This window comes from Coffea eugenioides, chromosome 5 (assembly GCF_003713205.1).
Source record: "Coffea eugenioides isolate CCC68of chromosome 5, Ceug_1.0, whole genome shotgun sequence".
In the NCBI taxonomy this organism is placed as follows: Eukaryota; Viridiplantae; Streptophyta; class Magnoliopsida; order Gentianales; family Rubiaceae; genus Coffea; species Coffea eugenioides.
The window spans coordinates 47777024-47795165 of NC_040039.1; the positions used below are offsets into that span (position 1 = coordinate 47777024).

At 37.0% G+C, this 18142-nt stretch overlaps 4 protein-coding genes across 8 annotated transcripts; 3 read left to right on the top strand and 1 right to left on the bottom strand.

Moving 5' to 3' along the window:
- The first annotated feature begins 736 nt into the window (after positions 1-736).
- Positions 737-4183, top strand: LOC113770579 (protein DJ-1 homolog A-like). Its single transcript, XM_027315085.1, has 8 exons — positions 737-930; positions 1041-1241; positions 1712-1861; positions 1939-2124; positions 2334-2414; positions 2940-3140; positions 3224-3364; positions 3694-4183. Exons 1-8 carry the CDS (start codon positions 772-774, stop codon positions 3895-3897), a joined length of 1323 nt encoding a protein of 440 aa, XP_027170886.1. The 5' UTR covers positions 737-771; the 3' UTR covers positions 3898-4183.
- A 2306-nt stretch (positions 4184-6489) lies between these two features.
- Positions 6490-10635, top strand: LOC113769938 (cold-responsive protein kinase 1-like). Of its 4 annotated transcripts, none has more exons than XM_027314268.1 (8): positions 6490-6619; positions 6742-6775; positions 7644-7777; positions 8049-8164; positions 8257-8467; positions 8547-8784; positions 8952-9102; positions 10141-10635. In XM_027314268.1, the coding sequence occupies exons 3-8, from the start codon at positions 7696-7698 to the stop codon at positions 10525-10527; spliced, it is 1185 nt and encodes a 394-aa protein (XP_027170069.1). In that variant the 5' UTR covers positions 6490-6619; positions 6742-6775; positions 7644-7695; the 3' UTR covers positions 10528-10635. The 4 variants fall into 4 exon arrangements, with proteins under 4 accessions (XP_027170069.1, XP_027170071.1, XP_027170068.1 ...); XM_027314270.1 differs by having other exon boundaries at positions 7657-7777; XM_027314267.1 differs by having other exon boundaries at positions 6490-6775.
- Positions 10636-11405: 770 nt separating this feature from the next.
- On the bottom strand, positions 11406-13268 carry LOC113770019 (ABC transporter G family member 10). The gene has a single exon (XM_027314364.1). The coding sequence runs from the start codon at positions 13266-13268 to the stop codon at positions 11406-11408; it is 1863 nt and encodes a 620-aa protein (XP_027170165.1).
- Positions 13269-15615: 2347 nt separating this feature from the next.
- On the top strand, positions 15616-17847 carry LOC113770526. Of its 2 annotated transcripts, none has more exons than XM_027315004.1 (2): positions 15616-15844; positions 16743-17847. In XM_027315004.1, exon 2 carries the CDS (start codon positions 16743-16745, stop codon positions 17583-17585), a length of 843 nt encoding a protein of 280 aa, XP_027170805.1. In that variant the 5' UTR covers positions 15616-15844; the 3' UTR covers positions 17586-17847. The 2 variants fall into 2 exon arrangements, with proteins under 2 accessions (XP_027170805.1, XP_027170806.1); XM_027315005.1 differs by lacking the exon at positions 15616-15844 and adding an exon at positions 15923-16624.
- Positions 17848-18142: the final 295 nt, after the last annotated feature.

The following is an 18142-nucleotide window of genomic DNA, read 5'->3' on the forward strand; positions in this document are numbered from 1 at the left end:
TAGTAGAGTTTTTATAGTATATTTAAGAGTAAAAGAGTTTTTAGAATATATTTTGGGATTTTTTTAAATATTAAAAAAATTTAAACTATTTTTTAGAGTAAATTTTAAAGTACTTTTTAAAAATTTTAAAGACGATATTTGACTTTCATTCTTGTAAACACTCAAGCTATTAACTATATACATAAGAGTTTGAGAGCTAAAATTGTACAAAGAGGCCATCTTATGCCTAAAAAAATCGATAAAACTACCTTTCCAAAACTTGGTAAATGATGAAAAAAGAAAAAAAAAAGAATGAATATAGTCAACACCATGTTTTTTCTTCGGTCTTTGCTTCATATATTGTGCGTGTATGTATTATTTAAAATGATTATTGTAACACTTTTAATTATATGATAAATGTGAAATGTAAAAATATTTAAAAATATAAAAATGTGATTAAAAAATATATTTATGATAAAAAAAATTTAAAATAATTTATGCACGCAAATACACCTATTATTTGGGGACAAGCAAGGTCGGTTAGATCGTAGGTCAAGAAAGTAACTATAATGGAGCTAAGGACTGAACTAGAATCACATTTCTTGAGGCCAAATTGAAATACCAATCCCTGAAATGATACTTGCCCACGCTGTGGTCCTAAAGGCTTGCCACGAATATCACAATGACGCGAGCCAGCGGCACCTTTCCCTGGTGCCTTCGTCACATTTACACAGAGTCACGCAGCAGCAGAGCAGCTGCAGTAATACTATATAATACAAGGGATTGATTGAAATGGAGGCGTTGGCGTTTGAGGCCCGCAACCTCACGCGCGTGTCGTCCTTCGCGACTGTTGCTCAACTTCCCAAGCACTTGTGTTATTCATTCCTCACTTTCCCCACTCTTCACAAGCAGCGCTTTTCGTTCTCAGTCATGGCTTCCGTTAACAAAAAGGCAAAGAACCATACTCAAAATTTCACTGCTGACAAAAAATTCTACCACTAGAATTCGTTTTTGAGCTTGATTTTTGCTTTTTGTTTGTCTGTCTGCCTTTTTGGTGATAGGTTTTGGTGCCGATTGCTAATGGGACCGAGCCAGTGGAGGCGGTGGTGCCAATAGATGTGTTGAGGAGAGCTGGCGCGGAGGTTACGGTAGCTTCGGTGGAGAAGAAGCTGCAAATTGAGGCTTGCCGCGGAGTTAAAATCGTTGCCGATGCCTTGATTTCTGACTGCGCGGATAACGTCTTCGACCTCATTTCTCTTCCGGTATCGACAAGTTTTTGGCTTATACCGTATGGACTAAAATTGTTTTTTTTTTTTTGGTTTATTGATTGCTTTTTTTTCCCTGTTTTTTGGTGGCCTTCAGTGTTGGTTTTCTTATTTATTTGCCATTTTTCTAAAGTTTCCCCCCTGTTGAGAGCGGGGTATTAGGAAATTGTATGAAAAGTGGTGATCAAAATGGAATACCATAGAGCTTTATGAGTGAGCTTCTTAATTTCAATGACTCCTTTACTCCAGTTGACATTTTTATTAGAAATTTATACAAATATAGTTGGTTTTATTTTTTTTTTAAAAATCGACTTTGAAACTGATCCTTAAAACATACCGTTAGAAACAGCTATTTATATTTTGGTGTCTCATTTGAGTGATTCATTACTATAGTGGCCTCTCGTCGAGAAAATTGAATTTGTTTCTGACAAATTAATTTATTCTTCATTTATCTGTTTTTGGTATAGGGAGGAATGCCTGGTGCAACAACGCTTAAAGATAATAAAACTTTGGAAAGCATAGTGAAAAAGCAGGCTTCAGAAGGCCGATTATATGCTGCAGTATGTGCATCTCCTGCTGTTGCACTTGGCTCATGGGGCCTATTGAAGGGGAAGAAGGTGATGAACGATATTCCATGAAGTTATAGTGCTATCTAGTGATCAACTTCTAACCAGATAATGATTTTTTTGACTAGGCAACTTGTTATCCATCATTCAGGGAGCAGTTATCTGCCGCTGCTGCGATTGTTAGCGACTCAATAGTTGAGCAGGATGGCAATGTTGTGACGACTCAAGGACCTGGAACAGCCATGGAGTATGCCGTTGCACTAGTTGAACAATTATTTGGGAAGGAAAAAGCTAAAGAAGTTTCTGGGCCATTGGCACGTTTCTTTGCCTCTTACCTTTCCTCACTGACATAAGGCGTTTTAATGTTTAGTATAGACTCTAGAGGATCACAATCGACCATTTTGTTATTATCTGGCTTACTACTTTTCCTGATGCATCTATCTATTCTGTGCGGCTGTTTTTACATAATTAGCTTCTTGCATAATTTTTGTATAAGCATTTCTCACAAGCTGTTTATTCCTAGGTTATGCGCACCATTCACGGGGCTGAATTCGTGTTTGCTGAATTTAATCGAGTCAATTGGACATGTGATGGCTCCCCTAAGGTAATTTATGTCTAGGTTTGTAGGTTGTTGCTTAATACTTTTTTGTAGTGGTACATCTCATCCAAGCCAGGATATCATACCCCTGCCTCGACTTGAATCACTATGTAGGTTTATTTTTGTACTTCAATTCGTTCAACCTCCAATAATCTCACATGCATGTCCATGACAAATTGAGGGGCCTATGATGTGATAATTCCTTATCTACCAAGGCATGCCAGTTAGGTTGCATAGTTGATTATATACTTTGCCTTTTCTGTCACAGTATGTCTAGGCTGATAATTCATGTCAACTTGTTCTACTATCATAGACCTTATTCAGGTTAAATTTTTTCCTACTTCTAGAGGTAACCAAACTGCTTCTCTTCCTTTCACATTCCAAAATTTGACTTTTTGTGTCAAACCACCTCTTTGTATTCTTTGTGAACTCAAAATCAATGACTGTTTTGAATATGCAATTGACAGCCATTAACTTGTTTTGCACAATCATGTGCTTACATCCAGTTTTCCTCTTCTTTTTGCCTTTTAGATTCTTGTACCTATTGCTAATGGCACTGAGGAAATGGAAGCTCTCATTATTATTGATGTACTCCGATGGACAAATGCTGAAGTTCTGGTGGCATCTGTTGAGGATAAACTAGAAGTTGTGGCTTCTAGAAAAGTGAAACTCGTTGCAGATGTGCTCCTTGATGATGTTGTTAATGGCTCATATGATGTTATTGTGTTGCCGGTATGAGAGCTACATTTGTTCTATCAAAGCCACCAGCACCTGAAAATGCAGTCTGATTTTTATAACATTTTGTACATATTCAGGGAGGACTTGGTGGCGCGCAAGCCTTTGCGAAATCAGGAAACTTGGTTAATTTGCTGAAGAAGCAGCGTGAATCTAATAGACCTTATGGAGCATTCTGTGCTTCCCCTGCTTTAGTCTTGGAACCACATGGCTTGCTCAAGGTAGCATTTTGAGATGCGTCACTGCGTGTTTAGTGTTCAATTTGGGTATATGCAGCTAAGGAGTATAAAGCTTTTCTCCAAAATTCAAGCATATTGGAAGTCAACAAATTCATGAATTCCTGAAATTTTGCCTCGAAATTTGTAGTGCTTCCATCAGCCTCGTCTCTTCTTTGTGTACCTTGTTTAGTTTGAAGGCTTCCATTCTGATGTCAAAATATTTGGTTTACCCGGCACCGGGTAGTTTCATGTCCGTTTTTGTCACTAATACCTACTCAGTTTTAAGTATGTATTCTTTTTCACCTTGATATGATGTCTTTTGCTCTCTTCAGGGTAAAAAGGCTACTGCGTTCCCTGCACTGTGCGACAAACTGACTGATCCAAGCGAGGCAGAGAACAGGGTGGTTGTGGATGGCCATCTCATCACTAGTAGAGCGCCAGGAACCTCACTGGAGTTCGCTTTTGCTATTACAGAGAAGCTCTTTGGGCGCGAGAAGGCTCTAGAACTTGCAAAGTTCTTGGTTTTTGTTCGTTAGTGGGCTTGGAACCGGATTCCCTCTGACCTTTCTCGTCCCCTTCCCCAAAGAAATCCGATGATGAACTAATCGACCTTGTGTATGTAGACGTGTATGATATAGAATAAATTTTGGAGCTTGGGTGTTCTGAGATTTTCAGTTTTCGTATCTTTTGGCTTTTACGTTGTCTTTGCAATGGGATGGCTTATATTGGTTATCAGAGGTCAAAACATTTGCACTAGTTTTTAAAGTTCCAAGATTACAACGCGCTTAAGCAGTCAGTCAAACGAGCTGGTTGCATTTGTCATTTGGGCCTTTAATGTCGGAGTAGTCAACAACCAGATTCATTTTTCAATGGTTGATGTGTTGGGGGTTGGGACAGTGGTTTCACTGGTTTGGGACTTCTGAGACCGTTTTCCGTTTTGAAGTTGCTCTGCCCTTTCCGATTGCAGCGAGAAGCTGAGGTGGGCACACGAGTTTTGACGTTTCTTCTTCTTGTTAGTCAAAACACAAAAATTGTTCATGTAGCGAATTTTACTTCTCCCGATTTGGAAAACAGCAAGATCACGCGGGAGATGGACACTGACTGAATGCCGTCTCTAAAATTTCGATTGAGGGATAACATTTTGTTATTTAAGCAAATGAATCTTGGAAAAAATTATGAATTTTCCAAAGAAAAACCTTGCACGTGCCAAATTTCCCCATGTACAAATTATGAGCTCGAGAAATTCCCGTTGTTGTTGTTGTGGTTTTGGGTCCTCCGTTGTTTTAACCTACAAAGAAATTGGCTACAAAAAAAGCAAGAATTTGATGCTGTCAAAGAAAACTTGCACTCTTGGACATGTAATGTGTGTTTTTGTTTCTGGTACCTTAACTCTGCTAGTCTGCGTGCAATGAGTTGGATTCTCTAATGTTTGGTCATTAATTTATTGTGCATGCAAATTATTGGGATCTTATTAATCTTTATGACTAAAAGTAGTAGTATTTTCCAACGTCTATCAGAAATTTCTTGAATTAAATATCAAGTGCCTTTTCTTTCGTGCATATGTATAAAAGTTCAAAAAATATAGTAATTGATTCCTTACAACGTGCTTCAATCAATCTAGCGGGAAAATCGCACTTCATGGGCGTGCAAATTAAGAAAACAATTAAAATAAAAAATTAATAGAAATGAAAATTATTATTAGCAAACTTTTGCTTTTGTGAAAGTAGAATAATAAAATCACACAAAATTTTAATACGAAATTCCTTCCTCATGCTTTATATATAATAAAAATCACCCATTTTGCAGCAAAGTTTAGATAATGAAAAGTTTGAGAGAAGGATGAGTTGAATGATTAAGAAAGAGTATGAATTGCATTTTCTTTGTAATTTTTTATAAAAATTACTGTAATGGTTTGATATATATAAATAAAAAAATAATTAAAAATGTAACGATTTGATATATGTAACGATTTGATATATGTGACAATTTTTTGCAATCCAAACACTTCGCTGACCGGTGTTGTCTTACGACTTTTTGCTAACGTAAAACTACCACGTGTTATTCATTCATGTTGAAGGTCAATGGTCTAAAATTCTTGTCCCTTTTACACGTGACAGCTCTCGCCTGTAAATCATTTGCGATTACCTTTGTTCGGTTTTTACTACTACTATATAACCATTAGAGTACAGAATTTCCACTGTTGAAACTCTTGACCTTGGCCTGCACTTGTTCGATCGTTGCAATGACAATAAATTAAGATTGGCCCAATTTGTTTTTCGAATGTAGAATTGTCATTGCAAAGAATCTTCACTATATTGAGCTGGTCGTGACAATTATTCAGATGGGCTCTCCCTTCCTAGGATGGCAATAGGGGCGGGTGCCCGCGGGGACTAATGGGGAAAGGATTGGGGTGGGGGCGGAGGGCAGGGGAGTGTACCCCCGCCCCGCCATCCGCTTTAAAAAAATAAATATATAAAATTTATATGTATATAATTATATATATAATATATAATTTAATTAGTTACAAATTTATGATAATGATATTCTTAGTTATATGTATTATATAATGTCTATTAATATATATAATATAATTGATATTATTAATTATACTAATAATTATATATGTGTACTAATACAAATTATTAATTGGTTATACTAAATTTACTAATACATTTATACTAAATCCCTAATTACACTTAATACAATAACATTTTTTTTTAAAAAAAAGCACAAGCACAATAATGAATTAGTGATTGTATTTGTGTCAAAAGTGAAAATTTGACTACTTTAGTTATATTTATTTCATCATGTTGGATTGTATTCAAATAATTTTTATTTGATTGTTTTTATAAGTTTCAATTGTAAAATTACAACGAATAATAATTTGATGATGTGTTGATATTTTAGTACTTGATTATTTACTAAAATTTAATCATAATAAAATTATATAACAAATTTTTATTAGTCCCGCGGGAACAGCACGGGAAAAGCAGGGCGGGCAGGGACGGGGCGGGGGGAGCGGGGAACGGGGGATGGGGGAGGGGTCCCCCCGGCCCAACCCCGCCCGTTGCCATCCCTACCTTTCTCCTCGTTTTTTCATTTGCTGTCTCCCTCGAAACCAAACAAAACAAAGACAAGAATTACGCGTAGCTATTAACCCATCAGCTCTTGTGTATTAATGAGTTCCTACCAATCTACAACTGGAGTTGGAAGTTGGAACTGGAGCACAGAACAAAATCAGTTAACGGCTCTGACCAGGTAAAAACTAAATGCTGGAATGAAACTTCAAACTTGACTATTTCTAATTTTATTTTAGTCTGTCTTGCGAAAATAAAAGCATCCCAGCCCACGTTTAAGCCATTACAATTCTCCTGCACCAGCTCTCTCCTGGTTCACCAAGATAGTACCGTAAAGGTGAGCTTTCCATCTCTTTGTTTCTTGAAGATATTTTTGGGCCTTCTTTAGCATGTGCAATAGTGGATAGCTTTTCTCTGAACTTCGGCGATTCTCTCAATCCTTTTCATGCTTGATTAGTCAAGCACCTTTGATGAATTGTGAATTTTTCTGTGAATCTTGTTATAGACCATATTCTTATGTTTGTAGCTTGATAAGTGCATGTTATCCTTGGTTTCAGTGATTCTTATAGCTAGTTTAAAGGTCATTTATATCCTTATTGGCAAATAATTTATTATTATGATGTCTTTGCAAAGGTAGCTGATTGGCCCTGTTGAATCTGGCTCAATTGGATATGAATTATGAACAGTAACCAGTAATTATAATCTAATGTGTGTTTGCTGAATCCTGCTTTTCTAAAACCAATGCGCAAAACAATATGGTAAATGCTTGTGTAGGTGCTATGATGCCTTTTGTTCCCTTTTACGGAGAATTTATGTAGTTTTCATTCGTCATTGGTGCATATTAGTTCTTGCGGATGGCTTTGACTTGGTCCTGAGGTACTGTGCCTCGCAAATTCCTCTTTTAAATGATGATGCAAACGTTGCCTTTGGCCTGGTAATACCGATAGGGTCTTCTCAGGAGAGGTCTTAGGATTCACTTCTTGATCAATTTCAGAATTAGAACTTAAGCCTTTCTGTTTCCTTTTCTTTTTATTCCTTCAATTTGTACCTTCAAAGAGATCATTTCTGCTTCACTTATCTTATAGTTACACTATGTGTTATCGATAGCAAAATAGTAATCTTAATTTATATAAATCTTTACCTGACCTGTAATGTCAGATCAGAACTTGACAAAGTTCTAAACTTTACAAATTTATTTGTCACAGTTGTTCTTGACAGGTAGTTTGTTCTGATTCGAATTCTTAATTGGCACACGAGATGGGTGCAGGGAGTTGTTTTACTTTCTGTTTCAAACAAAAAGCTTCTTCTCCAACTAGGGGAACAATAGAACTTGAGGAAGGTGGGTTTCTGGAAGAGTCACTTGGTACTTTAACATCCAATCCATTATCCAGATACCGAATTGGATAAATTCATGTTGTCTGAAGCATGATAATGGTCCTTCGTTAATTCTTGACTTCAATGATGAGCTCACATTTCTTAATTCTTGATCACTTTCTTCAATAAATGCTTGCAACAGCTCTTGAACATGTTTTTATGGCATATATACTATATACAATGATGCGTTTTTTATATGCATGAAACTGTTCTGAGTAGCTTCAAAATTTATACAGAAGGTTTAAATGTAGACAATGCTAGGCTCTACAGCTACGAAGATTTGCGAATTGCAACTGAAGATTTCAGTCCTGTAAATAAAATTGGGAAAGGAGGGTTTGGTTCAGTGTATAAGGTAATACTTTTTGTTTCATATCATCCTTCTTTGGGGAATTACTTTGCTACTGGTGCTTGAGATATGTAGTTGAATTGTCTACTAATTGTCAGGGGAGGCTAAAAGATGGAACACTGGCTGCTATAAAAGTGCTTTCTGCTGATTCAACTCAGGGCGTACGAGAGTTCTTGACGGAAATAGTGACAATTTCAGGTCTAGAACATGAAAACCTGGTAAAGTTGCATGGCTGTTGTGCTGAAGGGGACCACAGGATATTGGTCTATGGCTATCTTGAAAATAATAGCCTTGCTCAGACTCTTCTTGGTAACTCATTGCCTCTTGTCATTTCGAAAACTGTAATTTTTATTTGATTTAGGTAGGTTATAAATTTCATTATATATAGGTGGTCACCGCAGCAGCATTCAATTTAGCTGGAAAACGAGGACTAAGATATGCATAGGGATTGCTCGAGGGCTTGCATTCCTCCATGAGGAAGCCCAACCCCCTGTTATACATAGAGATATAAAAGCAAGCAACATTCTTCTTGATAAAGACCTTACACCAAAGATTTCAGATTTTGGTCTAGCGAAGCTCTTTCCGTCTAGTTTAACCCATATTAGCACACGCGTTGCTGGGACTCTGTAAGTTTATTTTCAGTATATATCTAAACTCCTTCCTCTCATATAATGTACTGCAGAAGAAAATGGACAAAGAAAGCAAAGAGTTTGCAACAAATGCAATTAATCTATATGACTCAAAGTCTAATGTATTTTTTACTTATAATTTCTACATTGTTGCATGTTCTTAGAGGTTATTTGGCCCCTGAGTATGCAATTCGAGGCCAGTTGACACAGAAAGCTGATATATATAGCTTTGGTGTTCTCCTTTTGGAGCTTGTCAGTGGTAGATGCAACACAAACAAGCGGTTGCCTGTCGGTGAACAGTTTCTTCTTGAAAAGGTATGCAATTCTTCATTTGCTCATACTGAGAGGTTTATTCCTTGGACTATTATAAGTAGAATATATTTTTGAATTACCATCTGAAGAAGTTCTTGCTACAAGAAACAAATGAGTAGGATATTAACTGATGTGCTGAGTAGATGAGTACTAATTTGTCTACTATGGAAGAATGGATTAAGATACCTAGCCTCCACCTTTTAGAACCTGAAATGATGAGTATAAACCAATATTAGATAATGAAGCAGTTCCTACTGAAACTCAAGTTGCCAACCTATCTGTCCTTCCTTTTCATTTTTTTCCCATTCTACAATGTAAACATATCTAAGTAATATAATCACACATTTTAGGTATAGCTGATGATAGCAAAATGCATGGTCTTGATGCTACTAGTGAATGCCTTTGGATTCATCTGTTATCCATTAACTATGCCTTTTAGCCTGATTCTGGGCCTTTGCTCATTTTCTGTCAACAAGCAGGTCATGACAACTGAGGAGAGATAAGTGAAAGTAGTCACTGAACTATTTATCAACATGGGGAGTAGCTGACATCTGTAATCTATTTGACGGGATAGTTGTAAAACCGCTCTTTGCATTATATAATCACCATACTCTCTCGTTCCACAACCTTTAACCACCATGTATTACCAGTTGAATTCCTTATCATCCTTATAGTTGAATGTGCAAGTGTCTACCTCACTCATGATTTGAAAGTGTTTGTTGTATCAAGAAGGTCTACAAGTGTATTAACTTAGTGGTTCGTGTTGGCATTTTTCTGATCACTATGTTTTCTTTTGCCAGATGGCTCTATTGGAGAGATGAAATGTTGTTTGGCCACAATTAATATATGAGATGATGATGTTTGAATGCAGCTTAATGTTTCAAATCTCAAGTAGGAGTTCACAATAATAACAATTGGAAACTGACTCTTCATGTGTGCAGTTCCATATTCATTTTCTTGTCTAGTTATTTCTGCTGATAATTGGCCTTCCCTTTTTCCCTTGTTCTCCTTTCCATTCCCTGAATGACTTCTTATTTGCAGGTGTGGGTTCTTTTTGAGAAAGGAGAGCTAGTTCAAATGGTTGATCCTGATTTGGGAGGGGATATTGATGTTGATGAGGCTACCAGGTATCTGAAGATTAGTCTTTTATGCACCCAAGATGTGCCTAAAAACCGGCCATCCATGTCTACCGTGGTGAAAATGTTGACTGGAGAGATAGATTGGGATGAAAAACAGATAGCAAAACCTGGGATTATAGAGGAGCTTATGATTCTGAGGCATAACAGTACCACAACTTATACAGTCTCTGCTGGCTCTGGAAAGAAGGGAAATTCATCATCTTCTGAGAACACAACCATGACATATCCCTCCATGAGTTTCTCTTCAATATATGACCGGGACACTTCAATAGATGACCGGGACAGTTAGCTGCTAGAAGACTCAAACAGCAGCTTTGTTTATCCTTCTAGGTTGCAGTTTTGAGCACTGAATCTCTGTACATTAGTTAAGGCTTCTTTTTCTTCCCTTATTTTTTTTTGGGGGGGGGGGGGGGAGTGGGTGGACGGGTGGGGGTAGTGGTGTTACTAGATTCTTGATGTGTAACATTGGGTGTTTTCAATCCAACAAATTTTGTAAAGATAATGTGAAGGGTGCTTTTTGGATGGATTCATCTCCGGCAGTTTTCATCAGTTTTAAACTCTGAAACCCAAAATTGATGAAGGGAGGAGCAAGCACGGTGTTGTTACAAATATGGTGATAAATGATAATTCATAAGCACTATGTGATGATTTGATATGAAAGTAGATGCCTACTCTTTGCCATTCTTGTATTTGTTGCTCCATTTTTGACCATGACATTTGGGGACCTTTGTTGAAGGATGTAACTTGGTTTGCCTTTGTTTCTCTGTTAGAGTACATTCAGTTCTTTTGCTGTAATTATTAAAATGAACATCAGGAAATTTGCAAACTCTTCACTCTGTTTAGAGTAAATTCATCTTTTAAGGTGTCAGATGATATTCGGATCACATCATATTGGGACAGCTGCTGTTATAAAATTTATGATCTCCTTTTCTGCTAAACACTTCCTCTTTAATGGTTACCAGTATGAATTGTTTGAAGTAGCCAACAATCCAGTCTCTTGTTTATTACATATGCAAAAAGGGTGCTGTTATACTATGCTAAACTGACAATATCTCAGAAAATTTCTGGTAAAAACATGAACAATTAAATTATCTGTCCATAAATTATTGAACTCTATCGAAACAATATATGATTTCTACAAACATTCATTTAGGAAATGGAAAAGGCCTAGTTTCTGGATCTGTAACATTTGCACCACAAGATCAGAAAACATAGAACTCTATAGCCGATGACAAAAGCCAACATGATCAATAAATTGCTCCACTTATGCGACTCTTGCAGACCTTCTTGTCTCAGGAATTCATATGCATATAAACTGCATTCCCCTCTTTCACGTTCTAAGCATCTTCTCCCTCCTTTCCCTCCATACTCGTTTATCATAAAGCATTCAAATGGGTATTTAAACAAGCTTATATAGTGCATAAAGATCCAATAATTGGGTATATTCTCCTTTGAGATAAAATACCCAGAAAAAAGAAAGAAAGACCCCATTAATCCTGCAATAATAGATGTTCCCATGATGAAATTTGGGACCAGTGCACTGAAGCATGCTGTCAAGGCATTTGACATCAACACAACCATCCAAACCACCAAGGCAAAGTAGAGGAAGCCATCAATGTTTTGCCGCAGACCAACTAGCCAGTAAACTGGAGTTGTGTAGAGAAGACCAACCATTAAAAGAAAAGGAAGGAAGACAAAGGTGTTTGAAATAACGTAAGAAGATACCCTATATGCTCCTCTTGTAGTTTCTCTCATAAAAATTCTTCGCTCTTGCAAGAAAATTGGTAGGCCTTCAGTTGTGGAAGATAGTAAGAAGGTTAGAGTGAAAGCAAAAAATCCTATCCGAGTTTGTAAGGCAATCTGCCTTTGATCATTTCTGACATTCATGAAAATGGTCCCAATTATGAGTCCTGCTGTCAACGCTTGCATTATCCGTGCTGCAAAGAGTTGTTTCGTTCTGAATATGTTTTTGCAAAACCTTTCTCCAAGGATGAAAATCTCCTCCAAGTGAGAATTTGAGCAGGAAAGGCGCTTGACCCCAAAGTTGTTTAAATTTCTCACACAACTATCATCTTTATTGTACCTTCCTTCAGTTACAACCATATCCTTGGGAAAGAATGAGCCATCAAGAGATTTGGAAGCTTGTTCTGAACTTTGTATTATGATACAGCTTGGGACTTCAATGGCAAATTCAAGCACATTGATGCGTGGAGGAATGCAATAACCACAATCTTTAAGCCGCTGTTCAAGAAGCTTTAATGAACCATTATGGACGACATGTCCATTTGAAAGCAAAACAAGGCGATTGATCAACTCCAAGATTCTGAATCCAGGTTGATGTATGGTTAGGATAACTGTCTTACCTTCTTTATTAGCTATTTGTGTGAGCAATGTAATCACCTGAAGTGCAGAAGCTGAATCCAGCCCTGAAGTTGGTTCATCGATTAAAATGACAGATGGATCATGAACTAATTCAACTCCAATTGACACTCTTCTCCTTTCGCCACCTGAAATCCCGTGATTTGATCCTTCCCCGATCTTGGAACCAGCTACATGGTCCAGCCCAAGTTCCTTTATCAGCACTTTAACTCTGCTGATGGCCTCCTTTTTCCCACCTGATAGCCGAAGAAGAGCACTATACATGAGAGTTTCTTCAACAGAAAGCAATGGAAACAGTGCATCATCTTGGGTGACAAACCCGCATATTCTGCGAAAAAACTCTGGATGTATTGAACAACCATTAACCAATACTTTTCCGGATACCTTTCTTGGTGATATTTCTCCACCGAGGATTTCAAGAAGTGTAGTTTTTCCGGCCCCACTTGGGCCAGCTATTGCAGTCATCTCCCCTGGCCTTGCTTCACAATTTACATCCTTCAAAATGAACTTGGCAGCTTTCCTGGGATTCTTGCAACATAAAAGACTGAACTCATTACATGGACTGAGAAGTTTGTAGGACAGATTTTTGGTCTCAATGATGTATGAAGCTCTCCGACCAATAGAATCTGGTGTCCGGATAGGCAATTCCATAGGGAAAGAGCAGAAGTGAGAGTGGGGAAGCGAAAGCTAGAAAGAAGGCGGCATTGGTAAAGAAAGCAGCAAGGAAAGATGAGCTAACGCACCAAACTTTATATTCCTTTACAAGTTAACTTAGGAGCCAGCAGTTAGTTCTATTATTGGTATAAAGGCTTAACAAAAATCAGCACTGGAGTTAAAAATTTGTGTTCTTTAACTTGTTCTTCTTTCTTCTGATCAGAAGCAAAGTGTTGTAGCTTGAAGACTTGGAAAGTATCAAAGAAACTAGAAAGCAGGAGAGAAAAGAAAACAAGTTTTGCTCCTGGAGTCTTTGCATTTGCAGGTAAACAATAAGTTGACCATGCAGGGTTGTTGTTGGTTGTCTCATCAAATCTTCTCTAACTGCTAGCTTTGCAATATTTTAAGCGTCGTATTTACACTTAACTAATGCTAGAATTGGCAAAAGGTATTCCTTGTTTGGTAGTCTTTGGCCCTTTTTCTTGCCCATAGTTAGACATTAGTAACTTGTAACATATGATTCAAACCCATCTCTTCTGCCATGCCAAAACATTGAGATTGACCTACCCTTTTAGATATTCACAAACCTGCAAATTTCTTGTGCTTCCTGCAGTTTCCCAGACTTTCACAACTCTCCTAAACACCTGGCCTTTTAGATGAAGAACATGGTCACTTGATCTACTTTAATTTCTCTGTTCAAGCTACTGCCTTAGAAATAACTGAGAAGAATGTGATCACTTAATTTTAGGTGAAGAATATTGGTCACTTAATTTTTGAACTTTTTTTTCTTTTCCTTTTTAATAAAAATAAAAGCAAATCTTATTAGGAATTTTCAGAAAAGTCTGGCAAAAGAATTGGCCGAATAAAAATGTGGTACGCTACACCTAGAAAATTGACATTGTGGCCATGCCATGCCGCTCAAGTCCATTAGCAGTCCTATTAACCATTTCCAAACTCTAGTCTACCCTTAGGTAAAACTTACGAACCTATGGTTTAAAATTTGCCAAGACAAACTAGCCATTAACAAAAGCCCAAGAAGAGTTTTACTATAAACTTTTTCCTATGCATATGCAAAGGTAACGAAAGCTTTACCCTTTAAAAATCACCAATTTTTTTACTACCCCTTTTTATCTTTGGGTAAATTTTTTATACACTAGCATATTCAGATCATGCCACATAACACGACTTTAAATTTAAATGGCATTTCCAATTTCTCTGAAGTAATTGGTAACTATATATATTTTTATATAAATCGCATTTCTAAATCTAAAGAATTTATTGCCAAAATACTTTTCTTCCAAAACCTATATCCAAAGTAACCTAATTTTAAAATTTATTACCTTTATGATCTTTTTTCTGTCACTTAAGCTACATATGTGCCACGATGGAGATAAATGCGTCCTTTATTTCTCTTTCTCATCTAATATCTTCTCCAATTTTCTCCCTATACCTTCCTGCATTTTTTTTCTTTGGTTATCTTTCTCTTGTCAAACGGAATTCGAAGAAACTAATATTTATATTAATAGTGTCTAAAAAAATATGTTTCTCGAGTCGATAATCTCAAGGCAAATGAAAATTATTCTCTAGTCTTTTCAACGAGTAGGAAGGATAACATAACAAATATGACAACCTTGAAGTTTTTGTAATTGCTTACAATTTTCGTTGCAATTTTTGTATTTTTAAGATTTATTTTTTGAAAAAATATATGCAATAGGTTTGATACATTTAAAAAAAAAATCAAAGACCAATAATAGCAAGGTCAATAATGGTAGAAATTATTTTAAATAATTATAAGGAAATTATAAAAGTTATGCAATCTTCTTGTGCCTCTATAATAAAAAAAATTAAAATTTTTAGTTTATGTTTGAAACTATAAACTACATTAGAACTTTCCTTTCTTGTTATCTTATATGGCAATCAAGATAACTATATGTCAATAATAACATCATTATGGGAATAAAATTTGAAAGTGAATCACATTGGGAATATTTTTTAGCAAGAGTGTTATTTTGGCAAAAAACTCAATTCTAAAACCAATAAAAGTTTGGGTTTTGCATGACATGCAGAGAAGATTACAAATTGATTAAATTACTCAAAGGCAATTCCTCTTACTTTTACAGCTTTACTATTGGCTGAAGGCGTGAGGCCTAATCAAAAGATTCAAGACTCTTCCCTTTCCTACACGCTAGTGTGACTGAAGTCGTGGTTCCAGGCACTGCTACGGCTCACGGCTCTAAGCTGATTGCTAGCGTGATCTGATGTTGCATTATTGGGCCGACAGAATGAGAGGAAGAAAATAAAAAGGATGGACGAGAAGAAAAGAATGTTTGGGCGAGCCGGGCCGATTCCAACGATGGTTTTGAAGCCCGAACTTGGAATTAGGCCCACAAAATCATATCACAGCAACTCATTTCAGCCCAAAATGGGCCCGTTCCAATCAATGATCTTCAACTAGGGTTTCCAGATTCTAGTTTAATCGTTAGCATTTGCTACCACCCAACGTATCTGTACCAGTCCTCCCGGATTGACCTCGGTGGCGGCAGGCTGCTGCGGTGGCTTCTCCTCCTACTCCGGCAAGTGCTTCGCCCTTTCATTTTTAGCTTCGGTCGAGCTTTATTTTGTTTCAATTTCTTTATTTTGTTCAAATGTTCGGCAATCTTTTATCATGCAATCACTATTGTTGGAGAAAAATTAGGGCAATTTTTGTGCTGCTGATTGCTCATCCTTCTAAGCATGATCACCTTAAAAATCAGAAAAGATAGCTTCTTTTGTCCCACTTTATTTATTTATTTATTTATTTATGGTCTAGCTTATTTTGTGGTAGCCTTTAGTTTCTGTGTTCTGCAGGTTAGGAAAATTGCAGCTGTACAGTCTTAGAATAGAAGAAAAATGAAAAATGAGAGGATTTCTTTCTTTCTTTTATGCCTTTTTTGGAATGTCTTTGTATAGCTTATAGAATGTCAAGTTGAAGACAAATCATAGGTTATCATGTTGAAATAGATTTTAACCATAACTTGCTGAAGTGTGTTATTTGGTCTATATGTAGTTATGCTAGTCTTAACTCAACAGAAATTTGCATGCCCGCAACTGTTAACCACGTAGTTATCACAAAAGGGATCTCTGCAATTTATACGTCCTAGATTAAAAAGATTGCTTTTGTGCTGATGTTAAAACAGAAAGTGAAAATGCTTTGACATTGTGCATTCTATTCCGGGCTGAGTTTGGTCAAAACATGGTGGTTGGCCTTACTAGTTAGTTGGTCACAACATGCATCAGAAACCTGGTTTCTTTTTGGATCAACTCATCAAAGCTAGGCTATATGTTTGCATTTTAAAGGACTGTGTGAAGTTGAGGTATCATATACTACAAGCGTACTAGCATGGACATTAAGCTGCTTCGCTTTTTTCTTGTTCAGTGGTTCTACTGAACATCTTAAACTATATTTGTGATTTGTTGAATTCTTTCGATTAGATGTCAGATGCAAATAATGAGCTCTCTGTGGATGTCAACGACCTATCTGAAGCAAGCACTGGAGAAAAACGGAAAAGAGAAGTAAAGTTAAGATCTAAAGCTTGGGAGCATTTCACCAAACTCATAAAGGAGGATGGAACGTATGAAAAATGCCAGTGCAATCATTGCAACAAGCTCTTTACATGTTCGAGTAGAAGTGGGACAACCCATCTACTTCGTCACATAACAGAAGGAATATGTCCCGTGTATAATAGAGGGAAGAAAGATAGGCCGCCAACCATTTTAAATTATATGAGAGGGAGCTCAGAGCCAAGAAATAACATGACGTCGTGGAAATTTAACCAAGGATTGGACCAGGCTGGGCATGAATCCGTTGATATGCGGGATGAGTTGTTATCAGCGGGTTTAGAAGATCTTGAACGTCAAACTCGTGAAGTCTTGGAGGATGATTATGTAGGCCAACCATCACCACCTGTAAGTGTCAAATATCCTCAACAATCTGCTTTAAAACGTCAATCGAGAGGAGATTCATGGATGACTGAGTTGCGTGCCTGTGTAAGTAAACTTGTTGATCTCACAACTGAAAGGATGCCAAACGGTAGTTCCATCAAATCTAGTTTAGCTGTTACTGCTCCTGATTACTCCATTGCTGCTGCTCTAAGGTGCCTGAATGAAATGGAAGATATTCCACAATCCAGCGAAATGTACCTAGATGCTTTTGAACTACTCAAGGATGATGGTGAGAGAGAGTGTTTTATATGCTTGCCAGCAGAACCGCGTAGGAGATGGCTCCAAAGGATGTTGCATCGACGTTATCCTTTGCGCTACAATTGTAATTTTTGAAGGACTTCTGTGTATATATTAGACGTTTACTGATGACAATCTTGTCTGAGTTTGTGGATGATTTCCAGTAGTAGACTACTAAACTTTGCTTGTTGCTTGAAATGGATGTTGTAAGCTCTGGCCCCTGCATTGGATGATAATGATTCTTGTGTTATTGTAGACTTTTGAGTGACAAGCAACGCATTATACTCCCAGCTAATGTTTCCCGTCCATTTGTTCTCCCTCCCTCCCTCCCAAGCAAACTGCTGATGTTGTTGATATCTGTCTAATTGTCTTCCTTATTATTGCCTTGTGGCTTAAGAGGGATGAGTATTCACCTGATAGGGAAGGTTAATGACTTGTGAGTAGTGTCTATTTACTTGTAACAGAACCAATTGGTGCTGATCCAAAAAATCTAATTTATATCTTGGCTGGATTGCCATTTTACTCTACAAAAATATTTAGAACTTTCCGTGAACATATTTTTTTAATTATTTTTTTACCTCAGATATCATACTTCTAAATTCTAATTGTGTTGTGAAAATAAAAAGTCATTTTTAATTTGGGAAAACTTCAAG

Coding starts and splice junctions, on each gene's coding strand:
- LOC113770579 (XM_027315085.1), top strand. CDS start 772: ATGGAGGCGTTGGCGTTTGAGGCCCGCAACCTCACGCGCGTGTCGTCC. Junction 1,242..1,711: donor TCGACCTCATTTCTCTTCCG/GTATCGACAAGT, acceptor TTTTTGGTATAG/GGAGGAATGCCTGGTGCAAC. Junction 2,415..2,939: donor CATGTGATGGCTCCCCTAAG/GTAATTTATGTC, acceptor TTTGCCTTTTAG/ATTCTTGTACCTATTGCTAA.
- LOC113769938 (XM_027314267.1), top strand. CDS start 7,696: ATGGGTGCAGGGAGTTGTTTTACTTTCTGTTTCAAACAAAAAGCTTCT. Junction 7,778..8,048: donor AACAATAGAACTTGAGGAAG/GTGGGTTTCTGG, acceptor AAATTTATACAG/AAGGTTTAAATGTAGACAAT. Junction 8,165..8,256: donor GGTTTGGTTCAGTGTATAAG/GTAATACTTTTT, acceptor ACTAATTGTCAG/GGGAGGCTAAAAGATGGAAC.
- LOC113770019 (XM_027314364.1), bottom strand. CDS start 13,268: ATGGAATTGCCTATCCGGACACCAGATTCTATTGGTCGGAGAGCTTCA.
- LOC113770526 (XM_027315004.1), top strand. CDS start 16,743: ATGTCAGATGCAAATAATGAGCTCTCTGTGGATGTCAACGACCTATCT.